Here is a 16,021-nt window from a genome sequence, read left to right as displayed (position 1 = left end):
CATCGACTCTTTTAGATGTTGTCTGGGAAAATCTACTCTGTTCTTGGTGTTCTTAGGTTCAACCAGTGGGTTGCACCTTGTTGTAAACTCTCTGTATTTCAGATCATAAAAGCGTCTCGTGATTGTAGATTTTCGATCGTGGCTCAAGAGTTGGGAGTTCGCCTTGTAATCGGAAGGTTTCCTGTTCGAGCCCCGGCTCGGACAGTCTTGGTCATTGTGTCCTTGGGCGAGATACTTCACCTACCTCCTACTGGTGTTGGCCAGAAGGGCCGATGGCGCGATATGGCAGCCTCGCCTCTGTCAGTCTGCCCCAGGGCAGCTGTGGCTACAACTGTAGCTTTCCTCCACCAGTGTGTGAATGGGTGGATGACTGGGTGTGTAAAGCGCTTTGGAGTCCCTAGGGGGGACTAGTAAGCGCTATACAAATACAGACCATTTACCATTTGTGTTTTGGGGCCTGACACTGAGAGTGCCTCTACCACAGTTTAAGTCTTGGATCCAACTCCACATCTTTATCCATTTAATTTGAAATAATGGGGAACAAGCTCACCTGGCAGCTTGCAATTCAGTCACATCTTGATTGTTTCATGTAATATCCAATGATTGGTCTACAGAGGCAAAACGACCAAAAAACAAAAGGAGAGAAGCTTGGTGTCTTTGTGTTTGGTACAGGGCAGAAGTCGTTGGTAGCCTCTATTAACATAAAGAGTTCCTCCACCTGTATTGATTATGACTGTGAAAGCAAGGCGTATACTGGCGAATGATGACCATAAAGCATGCTAAAAGTTTTGTGAAGCTGCACAGTTGTTGATTGTCACTACCAAAGCAGCTGGTATAAAACTGGGTGGTAGCTGTTTTGCATACTGTTGATCATGACACATGGCAGTGAGGGGAGGCTGCACATGGCTGAACCCAGTTGCTGAAAACAAATGAGCATCTGATCATTTTAGTTGACTGGATCCGTCTTTGTTATCAAGAAAAACATTTAAAAAAAAGAAATGGAAAACATTTTTCCAATTCTGGATACCAAACTGGACTTCATCACCAATACTGCAGTCGATCTAAAACACATCTTTGACAGAGAAAAGCAAGTTGAAACAACAGAGGAGAGATCAGAGTTTTATCTTTCATAAACCATAAACTTGATTTTCTCGTTATGCTTCATGACAATCCAACGACTCCCCTCAAAGCACCGTCAAACAAGAACATTGACTCTACAGCCGGACAGCTGGACTGTGACCCATCAACCACTCTGTGGCTCTTTAATGTTGTGGTGCCGAGTGTGTGGAGTGATTGTACAGCAATGTTGAAAATGGTTAGTAAGTTAATGAGGATATGGATTAATAGGTAATCATTTATCCGTTTCCCTAATTCATCATTACAAATATTTATTAGAATACAGTCCTGATCAAAGGTTTAAACCACTTGAAAAATGGCAAAAAAAATCATATTTTGCATGTTTGGATCTTAACAAGGTTCCACATAGAGCTTCAACATGCAACAAGAAGAAATGAGAGTGAGACAAAACATTTTGCTGAGCGTGCAGTTTACTGAAAACAACGCTTAAAGTGAGACAGGCTGTTTTACAGCTGATCAAAGGTTTAGGACCACGTGCCTTTAAAAGGCCAAATCTGTGCAGAAGTGTGGATTCATTCTCATTTTCTGTCACGCTGTCAGGATGTTCTGATGGCAAAGGCAAAAAAACGTTCGTGTTTTGAACGTAGTCGGGTTGTTGAACTGCATAAGCAGAGCGCCATCACTGCTGAGGTCGGACACAGATAGTTGGAATTTCTTAAATGATCCTGAGGGTTATGGAAGAAAAAAGTCAAATGGAAGACCCCAAGAAATGTCACCAGCACTGAGCCGGAGGATCCAGTTGGCTGTCCATCAAAACACTGGACGATCCTCCACCCAAATTAAGGGCGTTACTGGTGCCGACTGCAGCCCGTAACCATCAGACGCCACAGCGACTGTTTGGACTTTGCAAGAGAGCGCCAAACATGGGACATTAAAGGCGGAAGAATTCTCTGATGAGAACAAAAATGTAACCTCGATGGTCCTGATGGTTTCCAATGTTACCAGCATGACAAGCAGATTGAGATGTTATCTACGTGCACAGTGGAGGGGGCGCCATAATGGTCTGAGGTACTTTTTCCTTCAGTGGAACAACAGAGCTTCAGGAGGTGCGGGGCGTCAAACAGCTGCTGGCTCTGTCCAGATGTTGCAGAGAGCGTCCTCATTACTGAGGGCCCTCGCCCGGGTGGTAACGACTGGGTGTTTGAACAGGACAGCGCTACAGTACACAACGCCATGAAGGACAAGGGACCTCTTCCAGGAGAATAACATCACTCTTTTGGACCGTCCTGCATGTCCTCTGATCTAAGTCCAGTTGAGAACCTTTGGGGATGGATAGTAAGGGAATCCATCCATTTGTCCTTAAAACTGAAGAAGCTTCTCGGATGAGAGGTGAAACGTCTTCAAGCAACTTAAAGAAGTCCAGACGCTTTTCTTTGCAAGCTCCTTTGACGATAGTAAGGGAAGTTTCCAAAAATGGACGACAGTCCCAGACAGTAGATCGCTTCGTGCGGCCGTCTTCACCACTCGCACTCCCATTTCTTCTTGTTGCATGTTGAAGCTCGACTTGGGAACTTGTTAAGATCCAACCATGCAAAATATGTTTGTTTGTTTTTTAAACATTTTTCAAGTGATCTTAAACCTTTGATCGGGACTGCATCAGTAACACTTCTTTATTAATCATATGACAAACCCGCAGAAATATAAAGACACATAACGAAACGAAACGTTTGCTACAAACTAAAAAAGGTTGGGAAGCACTGATCTGTGGCTTCCTGTACAGCAAAAGAAGAAAAGATGGAGAATTTAGCCGTGAGCATTCCAGTCTGTTCTTTTCTCTGACTCTCCACCTGTCTCCTCCTCCACCCCCTGTAACACTGACAGGTGGATGGTCCTTGACCTGCTGACCAGGGAGGTCGTTTCTGAATCCACTGACGGGAATGAGCAGCTGTCTGTCATGAGATATTCACCAGGTCAGTCAGTAACTCCTCCTCCTATATTAACTGTAGATGTGACAGATTAGGGTGGTGTTCACATCCAACCATGTGGACCTTCTTCACACAAAAAACATGCAGCAAACTTTGAGTTAAAGCTTAAAACTATTGTTCGCAGATAAAAGATTTTTTTCTTTTGTTTTTTGTTTTAAATTTTCGTTCTTCGAAGCCAAATAAATCATAGTCAGAAAAAATTCCCAATCATAGTTTGAGTTATTTCAGCATTGATTTTGTTATTTGCCACAGTAGACACAGAGACAGGAAACGAATAAAGAGAGGGTGGGATGTACCAAAGTTTCACAGTGGGGATCCTCTTTGACTCTGTGAGTCTTGTTTTTCAGATGGCAGCTTCCTAGCTGTAGGATCACATGACAACTTCATCTACATCTACAGTGTGACAGAGAGCGGCAGGCGTTACACCCGCTTTGGAAAATGTAACGTGAGTTAAACTTTAAACTATTTCCATTATTTCAATTGGATTTTTTTCCTTCTTGGTTAACAGCGCAGCACATCTCCATCCAATATGAGCCTGCTCTGGTGCTGTGTTTTCCTTCTTGTCAATAAATCTTGTGTACAGATTTCCATTGTTGTCCACATATTATTACACATCACACTGGTCCGTAGAACAACCGTTACCTTTGTTAACACATGTAGTTTGTTTGAACTCTCAGGCATTAATCTGCTGCTGAGGGTTGGTGCAGTGATGTACGTCTCCAGTCAGAACAGCTAACTTCCTGTTAGCTAACCTACACATGAATGTGATCCCGTTCAGGTTCTTTTATTGATGCCCTCGGCTAGTTTTGTTGTGCAGTTAAATGAGCAGGCAACCATTTTAACAGACACTGGAAAATATTCCCAGAGAAAAGAGCGAGTGCTCACTAAAACTACAAGTTCAAGCCCTCAGATTAAAAATACTCCACGACCAAAAAAGCTAAAAACGCTCTAATAAATACTCAGATTACAAATAAATAAATAAATGGAACAGATATGTGCAGACTTTGTCACTTATTCAGATAACTAATAGCTACTGAGACTGTAATCCTTCATTCAGAGGAGTATAAAGTGTGATGTCTAAGATGAAGCTGGTCATTCTCTGTCTGCTACACAGCTACACAGTATGTTTGGGCGATGGTGAGGAGGAAGCGTAGCCCTAAGAAGCATCCAGGACACTACAAACCTGTCCATGTCTCTAATGGTTTTTCCCCACTCGGCCATACACCCACCGAGAAACAGTCTGGTTATCAGCGATTCATTTATAAGACATGTGAAGCTAAAGGCACCAGCCTCTGTAGTGAAACTGCTGGCTGAAAGAGTAAATCCCATAAAATTATAGTTCATGTCGGCAGTAAATGTCCCCAGTCAGACGTCACTAACATTAATATTAAATGGGTGTGTAACTTTGCCAAAGCAATGTCGGACTCTGTAGTTTTCTCTGGTCCCCTCCCCAATCGGACCACGAGTGACATGTTTAGCCGCAAGTCCTCCTTAAATTAGTGGCTGTCCAAAAAACGAGATAATTGGGAAGCTTTCTAGGAAAACCTGGTCTTGTTAGGAGAGACGACGTCCATCCCACTTTGGATGGAGCAGCTCTCATTTCTAGAAATCTGGACAAATTTATTAAACCCCCCAAAAATGTGACTATCCAGAGTTGGGACCAGGAAGCAGAGTCGCAGTCTTACACGCCTCTTGTAATTGTTTGTATCATATCTATCTAATAGACTCCAATTTGTACATGTAAATGGAGAGTCTTCACACACTGAGGTTAATTATGGAGTTCCACAGGGTTCAGTGCTAGGACCACTTCTGTTTACATTATACATGCTTCCCTTAGGCAGCAGCATTAGAAGACATAGCATACATTTTCACTGCTATGCAGATGACACCCAGCTCTATCTGTCCATGAAACCAGATAACACACACCAATTAGTTAAACTGCAGGAATGTTTTAGAGGCCATGCAGGTCTTTGTCTTTAACTTTCTGCTTGTAAATTCAGATCAAACGGAGGTTATTGTACTCGGCCCTGGAAATCTTAGCAGTATGCTAACATCTGTTAAAAATAGTTCATGTATTTGTTACTTTTAGGCTGGACTATTGTAATTTGTTATTGTTATTATTAAACTCATGCTAGCCATTAGAAAGAAAGCTGTTTAAATGCACTTGAACATTAACTTCACTTTTAATGACCTGGAAATCTTTCATGTGCAATGTGTGGTATGGAGCTTGCAAACACGGAGATTAATTATTATGGAGTTTTCTGATGGTGAAGAAAATTGCTTGCTTTCTTTAGCTAATGTGAGTGACACTCTGTCTGCTTATCTGTTGCATCAGGGCCACTCCAGCTTCATCACTCACCTGGACTGGTCCAAAGATGGGAAGTACATCATGTCAAATTCAGGCGACTATGAGATCCTTTACTGTAAGTGAACATCCAGCACTGTGCTTTTAGTGCTGTTATAGGAATGCCATGCAGTACGTTCTTTAGCTTAGTGACTCTGTGTTTTAACAGGGGACATAGCAGCAGGATGTAAGCTGCTTAGGAACCGCTTTGAGAGCAAAGACAGAGAATGGGCCTCTTATACCTGTGTGCTAGGCTTCCATGTGATGGGTGAGAAACTCCAGAATGCTGTTATCCTCCTTTAGTATTGCATTAACTTCATGGGGTACTTTTATCCAATCAGACTGATGAGTGTGGTACTGTGGTGTTCAGGTGTGTGGCTGGAAGGCTCAGATGGCACAGACATCAACGCGCTGTGTCGCTCTCACAACGAGAAGATGGTGGCTGTGGCTGATGATTTCTGTAAGGTTCATCTGTTCCAGTACCCCTGTCCTAAACTCAAGGTAACTATTTTCTTATTTAAATAAGAATCAAATGATAAAAGTCAGCCAGTTTTAAGAGTTAGAAACAGCTGAACAGTTTGTCAAAGTCAGTCCAGCTCAAGCAGATCAGATAACCCAGGTTAACGGTTTTGAACAGAGTTGTATTCTTTCATTAAAGCAGATGACACACGGGTTGATTTAATAAGCTGCTCGGTTTTCAAGAGCAGGTCTCATCTTCTAAGAGCCCGCTGTGTTTGTAGTGCTGTCACTAGAGTTGTGGGACATTCAGATTCAGCATTAACAGTAGGAACCTTGTAGAAAGGTGTTTATCCTACTCTGGAAAGACAATGAGGTGGGAGGAGGGACCTACTCTGCTCTGATCCAAAGTGGACCTGCTTCTTCAATTCAATTTTATTTATATAGCGCCAAATCACAACAAAAGTCGCCTCAAGGCGCTTCATAGATACAGAGAAAAACCCAACAATCATATGACCCCCTGTGAGCAGCACTTTGGCGACAGTGGGAAGGAAAAACTCCCTTTTAACAGGAAGAAACCTCCAGCAGAACCAGGCTCAGGGAGGGGCGGGGCCATCTGCTGCGACCGGTTGGGGTGAGAGAAGGAAGACAGGATAAAAGACATGCTGTGGAAGAGAGACAGAGGTTAATAACAGATGTGATTCAATGCAGAGAGGTCTGTTAATACATAGTGAGTGAGAAAGGTGACTGGAAAGGAAAAACTCAATGCATCATGGGAATCCCTGGCAGCCTATGTCTATTGCAGCATAACTAAGGGAGGATTCAGGGTCACCTGGTCCAGCCCTAACTATATGCTTTAGCAAAAAGGAAAGTTTGAAGCCTAATCTTAAAAGTAAAGATAGTGTCTGTCTCCCGAATCCAAACTGGAAGCTGGTTCCACAGAAGAGGGGCCTGAAAACTGAAGGCTCTCCCTCCCATTCTACTTTTAAATACTCTAGGAACAACAAGTAGGCCTGCAGAGCGAGAGCGAAGTGCTCTAATAGGGTGATATGGTACTACAAGGTCATTAAGATAAGATGGGGCCTGATTATTTAAGACCTTGTATGTGAGGAGCAGGATTTTGAATTCTGGATTTAACAGGAAGCCAATGAAGGGAAGAAAAAACAGGAGAAATCTGCTCTCTCTTTCTAGTCCCTGTCAGGACTCTTGCTGCAGCATTTTGGATTAGCTGAAGGCTTTTAGGGAGTTTTTTGGACTTCCTGATTCTTCTTCTTTTCTCATTCTTTCACATTCTTTTCTCTTCAGGCACCAAGCCACAAGTACGAGGGCCACGGCAGCCACGTCACCAACGTCTGCTTCACTCACAGTGACTCTCACCTGCTCTCCATTGGCGGGAAGGACACTTGCATCCTTCAGTGGAAGGTGATTGGAGGTGGGGTGGGTAACAGCCATGAAAGACTGGCCTCAGCCTCATCCACCTCTACCAGCTCTCCAGAACCTGCAACCAGCTAAGGAGACGGCTGCTTGTAAGAGTGAGGGAAAGCGGGCTGATTTCTTACAGCCACAGAGGCATCGAAGTGAGTTATGGGCTCATTCTAGCCTCTGGACTGACACTGCTGCTAGTTTCATGCAGAACATCCTCTTCGGGAGGAACATCCATGTTAATGTTATGCTTTAAATCCTTGTGAAACTGGACAGCGTGTGTGATGTTTCCCATAAGACAGAATCCTTGTCATTCTGTTGTGTATGTGGTGAGAACCGTTCTTGTTTGCTGGTGCAGAACAGTGCTGCACTGCCCGTGCACGTGATTTTATACATGTTTTAAACAAGGTTTGGTTAAAATCTCAACTTTTTATATGCTTAGACTGTGACAGGCCTGTCCTATTAAAATCAACTCAGCATCTCGTATTAACTCATTTCTCTAACAGTAGATCAGTACACTTGAAAATGATTACTTTAGTGCCGTTTTTTATGTATTTAAATGTACGTCGGCAATACTGTGATGTCGTATCAGCTCAGCTCCGAATAAATGAGAGAAGACTCCGAGGTGTGTTGTGTGTGAAGTGTCACTAGTGGGCAGTGCCACTACAGAACCTGTGAGTGCTTTCCTAAATAACAGGTCTCAGGTGAGAACACCTAGGACTGAAGTCTCAACAGATGTGTTTTCACTGAAGACAGCAGTAAAGTCTGTGGTGCCCTCCGGTTGGGAGACAGTTAAAGGTACATGGTTTAAGGTGGAAAATACAAAATTAATTGAATAAAATGAATTAAATCATTAACTGCCTTTAGGTGTGATACTTCAGTAAACTGATTTGCTCTCCAACACTGCCATCTATTGCACTACCAGCAGCCTGTGCAAGAAAAACGCATACATTAGTGCTTTTTCACACTATTTTTAAACTGTTTTTTATACTTGTATCTCATTTTAACAGCTTCCGTCCTTTCAGAATTTGACCTATTTGGTGCATATTTGCTGCCATCATTACACTGACTGGTCTGTATATTCTCTGAATTTGCAATATTAAAGCCTGTGTTTGTGTGTAAATCTTGTAAATAAGCGTTTGTTTCCGGTAAGCATCTTGAGACACTTAAGCTACAAGCAGTAAAGTAAGTTTAGCATGTCGTTCATTTCATAAAACAGCCCGTCTGTGTCACTAAACCAGCGCCGGCGAACAAGTTGACTGTGAGACGTCGGTGATTGTCGACAAAATCCGAAGTTGTCGATTTGTACACGAGGGAGGGGGGCGGTGTGTGTGTGTGTCTGTGTGTGTGCGCGCGCGCTGAACTGAGCGGAGGTGAAGAAGAGGAGGATGAAGCTGGGAGCGGAGGATGGGAGGAAGAGTGGAGTAAGAGACAGGCTAGCTGTATGTGAATAAGTGAGTGAAGAAGAGGAGAGGAAGGTCGCCAGAGAGAGAAAATAAAAACTTCTATTTTTGGAGATAATTGCCGGAGCGTCGCCAACGGAAACTTTCAACTTTTTACCCGCCACTGCTCTCTTGTTGTACCCAGAGCCGGCTTTGTTTCGCGGCGGGGGTGTTGACGATAAATGAAGGAATAAAATAGACTCCCATCGACCTGTTTCTACCCAAGCGGGGAATACCCTGGGACTGCTTCTGATAAAGGTTACGAGAGAATGGCGGCCAACATGTACCGAGTGGGAGGTAAGGAATGGTTTACATTTTTAAGACACCCCTTCAACGTGATTGTTCGCTTCTACTGGGAGCTGGCTAACTAGCCGCTAGCTGTCTCTGCTGTTAGCAGCTAGCTAACGCTAGCGTACACTGCGCGACTCCGGGCTTTCATCAAGACCGTCAGATCTGCCGAAACAATGTAGTATGACTTAGCTTACAGACAGACGTAAATAACTTCACATTGATTTGGTTTCCACACAGCTGTAGCCAAGTATAGCTGCTTCTGTGTTCGGACTGTAATAATACAATACATTGAGCAGTGCATATCTGTTTTAAAGTTCAACTTTTACAACAGATCTGTGTTATATCCCAGTTAGTTCACGCCATCATAGTACCGTACCACAGGGCGGCCGTCGCACAGCATGAACCGGTTCTGAAAGTTTGTATTTATACAAATCCATCCAGCCAGCTGGATCCAGGAGATCCAAACATATGCGTTGGTTATAGATAAGCGAAATAACAGTAAATTGTCCAATTCTCTGACGTGTAGTCTATAGATTTGATAACGTCCTCAAAATGAACACAATGCTAGCTAGCATTAGCTGCTGGCGGTTGAGAAGTAAGCATCTAGCTAAATTTGGTGACGTCTGTGATGGCTTGCTAACACCGCTCTGCTAGCTGTGTCAGGCTGGTAGGTTAATTTCATTATCGCCTCCGCCATATCACTAGATGTGCTAATTCTGGCTGCTAAGTCCTGTTAGCTTGGCGTAGTAGCGGTGCTAAGAATTTAGTTTACAGACTGTGAACAGTTATATTGGAACACCTGCAAGTGAACGACTGAATTTGTACCAAGTTAAGTGGTAATAACTCGTTAAGTTCTCGTTTGTTAAAAATGTTTCATCAGTGCTACGTGGCTGCAAAGGAAACTGGTATGTCGGTGGTATTAATCAGGTAATTAGTCATTAATATCATCTTTCGCAGCCCCCCGCGACACCAGTGGCAGGCATTTATAAGACGCAGTTCATTGGAGGTTGCTTTGCAGGCGTCAGAAAAGAAACTAAACTATGGTTCATACAAAGCAAGCTGCTGTTCTCTACTGTTAGTTTTCCAGTCGGATCATCTGGACAGTTGATTCTGGGCTTCAGTATTGATTGTGAAACCTTTTCAGTGCTAAGCCTCGGAGACGGCGCTAGCTACGGGTGCCCTGAAAATCTTGAGTGGGGGGAAGGCTAATCGCAGTCTCACGAGTGTGTGGGGTATTTAGGTCATAGCGATTAAACTATGCTCTGCAAACATGCTGCATATTTCTGCGCTTAATGTTTGAACAGTTAAGGTGTTTTTTGTTTTTTCCCCCATTAACTTCTTATCACTAACCCGCAAAAAACCACACACGTGTGTGTTTTTTGTATGTGTGTGCTCTGTGTGTATGACTGACCTCAGCAGTGCAGTTTCATGGATCCACGTATGTTGCTGCTAAAACACTTGACGTTTCGGCTTTAGGATCCCTGCTATTGTAGCTACTATTTGTGCAGAGGTGTGCAGGGTTTCATTTTTGTTGAGAGCAACATAGCGCTATGTGGAAGGAGAGTCAATTTAGAAATATCAGCTAGAAAATTGTAGTGATTTTGTAAGGTGGGTTCCTAGAGAAACCTATTGTTTGGAGCTAATTATTGGAATTTATAGAAGAGATAAAGCATCAGAAGACAAAGCTTGGCACTAGTCATGCATTAGCTAAAGACAATTATTGATAAAGGGTTATATAGAAAATTGTCAGAAAATTCAGTGGTAAATATTGTGAACAAAGATTAAGTTTTCTTAACTCAGGATAAGAATTTTTTTCTTTTACAATACTGTGTCATACATTTTATGTCTTACATATTGAGAAATGTGCTTCCATCACTTTGTGGTTGGACTGTAGAGGGGTTGGAAGAGCCACCTTGCTAGATCAAGTTTGTGCAGGGAAATAAAGGCCATAGTGTGATGCCATATAGTGCATCAATGAGCCATAAACCCAGGAACAGGATTTTTCATTAGCAAAGACTACTAAATGCATCATTATGCGTATTTTAAATCAATTATAGGGTAAAAATAAACACCTGTACAGTTGTATTTAAAAACTACAAAGTTCAGTTTTTCATGTCAGTGAGGTTTTATAATATTTTGCATGTGGTGAATTGATCGAGCCAGCTGGGGCCTTTGTGCGTGGGTTCTCTCCAGGTACCGAGTTACCCACTCGGTGACTCTAAACTGGCCGTAGCTGTGAATGGTTGTCTGTCTCTGTATTGAGCTGGTTTTATGGTCCCACATGTATCTGTTCACATCTACAATCTAGATTGGATTTACTGAATGTTGACAAGTGGAATAGAGAAGGGAGCAAAGTTTACAGGAAACGGGAGAATGGAGAAAAAAGCACTAACGGTGGTTGCAGTGACACTTTTCATTGTTTTTGTTTCACTTCAGCTTTTTGTATGTCAGAACTTTTCTTTCCTCAGCATGTGGCTGAAGGACATGGATTCATGAACAGTGAATAAGGCACCTTTACAGGACCTTTGGACCAGCTTGAGTCGTGTGATAGAGTAGTGATCTTTCCAGGGTGTGTAGTTTAAAAGTAAAGACTAGTTTGTTATTTTTAATGCACTGTGTGTGTCACTATTTTATGCTTGCACTGTGGTTGGTAATAAACTTAGTGATGTGGTGTGATGCAGATGTAGTAGCACGTTATGTTGTAAACTGTTTAGGTGTGCTTGGGAAAACTGAGACTATTTTAGTGCATAAAATCGCGCTGACGATCGCCTCTTGTGGACATCTGCTTGGCCAGCTGGTTGTGCTGCTTGATCTGTAAACTCCACCTTATCGGTCTGATGAACCACTGGCACGCCTTCACACTGTCTGCACAAAGTACTCTACAAACCCAAGCATTACAGCTAACAGCTGGAATTTCCCGTTTAGATTCAGATAGCCAGCAACAAAGAACCGCTTACTGCTATGTGAGATCAGTGAGATCATTGACCAGACTTTCTACGGATACTGACTACGAAATGGGGCAATTGTCAGCCACCTCCTCTACACGGATGACATCAAGCTGTATACCACGAGTGAACGAGACATCGATTCACTGATCCACACCACCAGGATATACAGCAATGACATTGGAATGTCATTTAGATTGGAGAAGTGAGGTGGGATGATAACAAAGAGGGGGAACGTAGTCAGACCTGGGGAATCAAACTATAAGAAGGCAACATTGCAGACATAGAGGACAGCTACAAGTACCTGGGGATCCCACTGGCAAATTGGAACCATGAAGAGGTCGCTAGGAGTCAGCTAAACGGTAAAAACAAGATCTGTGCTATCAACTCCTACACCCTGCCTGTGATCAGGTACCCTGCTGGGATAATAAGCTGGCGAAAGGAGGAGATAGAAGCCACTGACATCAAGATGAGGAAGCTCCTGACCATGCATGGAGGGTTTCACCCCAAGTCCAGCACTCTGAGACTGTATGCCAAGCGAAAGGAAGGAGGCCGGGAACTAATGAGTGTCAGTACCACAGTCCAGGATGAGACAAGAAAACAGTGGTCCCAGTGGTAATTGTAGCACTCAATTAGCTAGGCGAGTGGCTCCAGCAGATCCCAGGAACAACATCTGAGATCTCTGTCCATAAGAGTGCAGTCCTAGGAACAGCGTAGACACTGCGCAGGACCCTCAAACTCCCAGGGCTCTGTAAGAGGACCCAAGCTTGAAGGAGAGATGATGTGCAGTGAGGTTCAGGGCTGGTGAGGCACTGCCTTCATCACAATCAGATTTAGAAATATATGAACCCAGCAGAATAGATTATTCATCATTTGACAGCAAGTGCTGGCTCAATTCGTGGCACTGGCAGCTAGTATGGACAACTTCCTGCTTCCTGCCTTCCACTCCAGTTGTCTGAGGCAGTTGCCACTGTCCTGCCACGCAACGTTATGGCCATTTGATGTTATTTTTATTTTATGAAACAGTTGTCAGTGTTGCTTCAGCCTTGTTGGCAGTAGCATTTCGTAACATTAATTTCTTTTTTTTTAACATTCATTTAGTTTTCTTCCACCACTAGCAGCTGCTGCCACGAATTGAGCCAGTCCTCTCTCCCATTTCATCGGCAGCAGTTAATGGGTTATGTTTCATATCTCATATCAGCATTCTTTACACATACTAACTGTACCCCATGTGACAAACATTAAAAAAAGTTATTGTGGTCATATTTTTCTTTATAAATGAAGTCCCTGCGCTGATCCTTCTGGACAAAACTGTTCGTTCCTTTTGTAGAAGTCCTCCTCGCCTTGTTTCAACTTTAAAAGTCCACCTCTGTGGAGCTCACTGCCAGGGAGGAACAGTCCTGGTCCAACTGTACGTCTTATTTTTCAGTGCTGAGAATGACCAGCTGAAGCAACTGTGTTGCCTCAGAAACAGGCTGAATGAGATCCTTGTGGGCTAAAAAGTTGAGAAGCCGTCTAGGAGATTTACATTCATTTCTCATTGTTTGCGAGCTATACAGTCCGATGAGATCCGCCTCAAGTCTCACAAAGTCAAACAGCTTGGCGCATTTAGACAGGCTCTGTAGGTTCACCTTATCAAGATATGATATTTCATCCAATTTTGCGCAATCGACCAAACCAAGGAAATGATCAAACCTGGCCTTCATTTGATCACTGTTGTCCAAAATTAAACGGAGCGCTTGTATCTGTTCATCTCTGATCACCTGTCTGACTCTGTTTCCACTTCCTGTCAGGCCAAGTGCACCACATTTCTACTCAAATCAGTCATAGAAACTATCAGACGCCAGCCTCCTGCGCTCGAGAGCAGCAGCGGCGTCGTGCATGTGTGTGAGAGCACCTTGTTTTGCATCACTCTGAAAAACGCGTCAGTTCCATTGAAAACGCACTCACATCCCGTGAGGAGAAACTGATCGTATCCTGCTGCCATCATCAGCGTGTCATTATTCCAGCGGTCAGGACTTTCCATAATAAAATGCAATGATGCGTGCAGGTCAGTTTTGGTGCAGATTTATGGTCTGGGTAAACGGCACTTCATCATCCACCATCCACTACTGAAACGTCCCTCTGCTGGTTTAATAAAGTGCATGTGACACGGGCACGCACTCTGCAACAGCACCAGGTTCAGCTTGTGGGTAAACATGGCCTCGGGCAGCTTCTCTTTAATTTCAGCCTGCATATATTGAAAGTGTTTGAAGCATCTGATTGGCGACAGAGAGACAGTGATTCGCTCTCATTGCATTACAGGGAACCGGTTGTGAGGGATTGGGAAATCCAAGGTGAGGCTCAGCTTGCTCCTGTCTCACCGTGCGTCTCTTCATTTGAACGTAAATGCTAAAATTCAGCAATTTTTATTAAAAAAAAAAGAAGAAGTCCAAATTGTTTATCTTAAATGGAAAGTAGTTCAGCGGTATTAGAACGGTGGCTTCTACAGAGGGAGGTTGTCAGGGAATTATTCGGCATACCAGGAAACGGTAGTAAATATGGAAGTATCTTACTAAGGTTATTATAAAGTGTGTTCAAGTGTTACAATAGAAAACAAACCAAATGGAAAATTAAATAATTTGGTCAGCTTTAAATGAATAATGTAGATATTAATACAAATAGTACACAGGGCAGTGAGGTTCATATATGGAGCTGATGTGGTAGTGACGTGTTAAACACCTGTTCTGTGTCGGCACACTCTGTGTAGCTGGGAAAGAGCTTGCTCAGAGAAAACCCTTGTAGCCAGGGGGTGGGCTGCAGTTTGCAGCATATGCTCTTCTGCTGCTCTGTCAGACTGGAAACAGACAAACTCTATCCACACAGTTTCTTCAGCAGAAGTTTTCATCAACATTTTCTGTTGTCATTTGGTCTTTGAGCTCGTTCACACTGCTAACGTGCTGGTGTAGCTGCAGTAGCCCAAACATTAGCGCCACTGCTGCTGTGCAGCAAACATCAACCTCTTTATGTAAATTTTAAAGTGTCTTGTGTATGCCTCTTTCAGCATTTACTTTAATTCTTAATGAAGCATATCGCTAAAAGTTGCATTATCTCTTTTTCTTGCTAAAAGAAAGGTTGTTTTGCACGAAGCTTATTTTCTGCAGTAATCAGTAGAAATTTTGCTGAGGCAACAGGGTAATGCTGACTGCACAGTTGGCTTAAACTCATTCTGGGGCCTTTTCAAGTATCCTGCACTGTGACATACTTTAAACTCTTTGGTATGATATGATATGTGCATTAGTTGCAATTTTGTTTCCATCAAGTTCATATTTCTGAAACCACTTTTTGGTAAGAGCAAGCCGGTGCTGGTTCCTACATCACCAGTCCTCCTGAAGCACACAGTGTTCAGCCTGCATAAGATCATTATCTTCCCCAGAGATTAGTCAAAGGGCTTCCTCCTCCTTATTCACCCTCAAGCACCTGACAGACGGCACCACTCCAGCTGCAAATGTCCACAGCATACGCTCATGGCGTCCTCAACACACATCACTTTGCTTTAGATCCATTTACTGCCCACTTACCCGAACACAGAACCAGCTCTCCTTTGACTGCAGTGCGTTTGAGGTAAAATGGTCCATTGAGCTGAGACTGAAATGAACTTTAAATTTGAGCATATCTTACCTGGGTGATCACTGCCTCAATGTAAGAGCATCGCCTGCCCTCAAACTGGGCAGTAGGAAGTGATGGACGGCTTTAGTATGAAAAATAACCCCTGCTGACATTTTGTCTCTAGATCTAGAATTCGTCATGTTGAGCACATGAGCGCTTATCCCCTTTTGCTGTCTGACCCAGTGTTATGTAATTTGGTGGTATTTTTTTCTCTCGCTGTGAACAAGGAGATGATGTCTCTCTTTTCGAGCTTCCCACCATTGAGCTAAGTAGAGCAAGAAATCCTCTCCCTGTCGTAGTCCTTTCTTCCCCATCTCTGCTTTTGACGTTTCATCAGAAACCCACTGATATCGTCCCCGGGGTCTCTGTCCCTGCTTGTGGGAGGACCAGATGGAGTTTGATGAAAAGCAA

The 16,021-nt window shown here is 43.3% G+C and overlaps 2 protein-coding genes across 3 annotated transcripts in view; both read left to right on the top strand.

Annotated features, from left to right (window-relative positions):
- The window catches only part of eml3 (EMAP like 3), a 47,565-nt gene extending 39,230 nt beyond the window's left edge, over positions 1-8,335 (top strand). For both annotated transcript variants that reach the window (XM_087837869.1, XM_087837868.1), the window contains 6 exons: positions 2,959-3,047; positions 3,410-3,507; positions 5,398-5,485; positions 5,576-5,674; positions 5,777-5,907; positions 7,168-8,335. In XM_087837869.1, the coding sequence (XP_087693995.1) occupies positions 2,959-3,047; positions 3,410-3,507; positions 5,398-5,485; positions 5,576-5,674; positions 5,777-5,907; positions 7,168-7,374 (712 nt within the window). In that variant the 3' untranslated portion in view covers positions 7,375-8,335. The remainder of the gene's footprint in view (positions 1-2,958; positions 3,048-3,409; positions 3,508-5,397; positions 5,486-5,575; positions 5,675-5,776; positions 5,908-7,167) is intronic.
- A 292-nt stretch (positions 8,336-8,627) lies between these two features.
- Positions 8,628-16,021, top strand: part of mta2 (metastasis associated 1 family, member 2) — a 28,737-nt gene continuing 21,343 nt past the window's right edge. The window contains exon 1 of the mRNA XM_087837867.1: positions 8,628-9,023. Coding sequence (XP_087693993.1) covers positions 8,996-9,023 — 28 coding nt within the window. The 5' untranslated portion in view covers positions 8,628-8,995. The remainder of the gene's footprint in view (positions 9,024-16,021) is intronic.

Source organism: Neolamprologus brichardi, chromosome 3 (genome assembly GCF_056152115.1).
Source record: "Neolamprologus brichardi isolate AB-2024 chromosome 3, ASM5615211v1, whole genome shotgun sequence".
Lineage (NCBI taxonomy): Eukaryota > Metazoa > Chordata > Actinopteri > Cichliformes > Cichlidae > Neolamprologus > Neolamprologus brichardi.
This window is presented reverse-complemented; position numbering and strand designations above follow the sequence as displayed.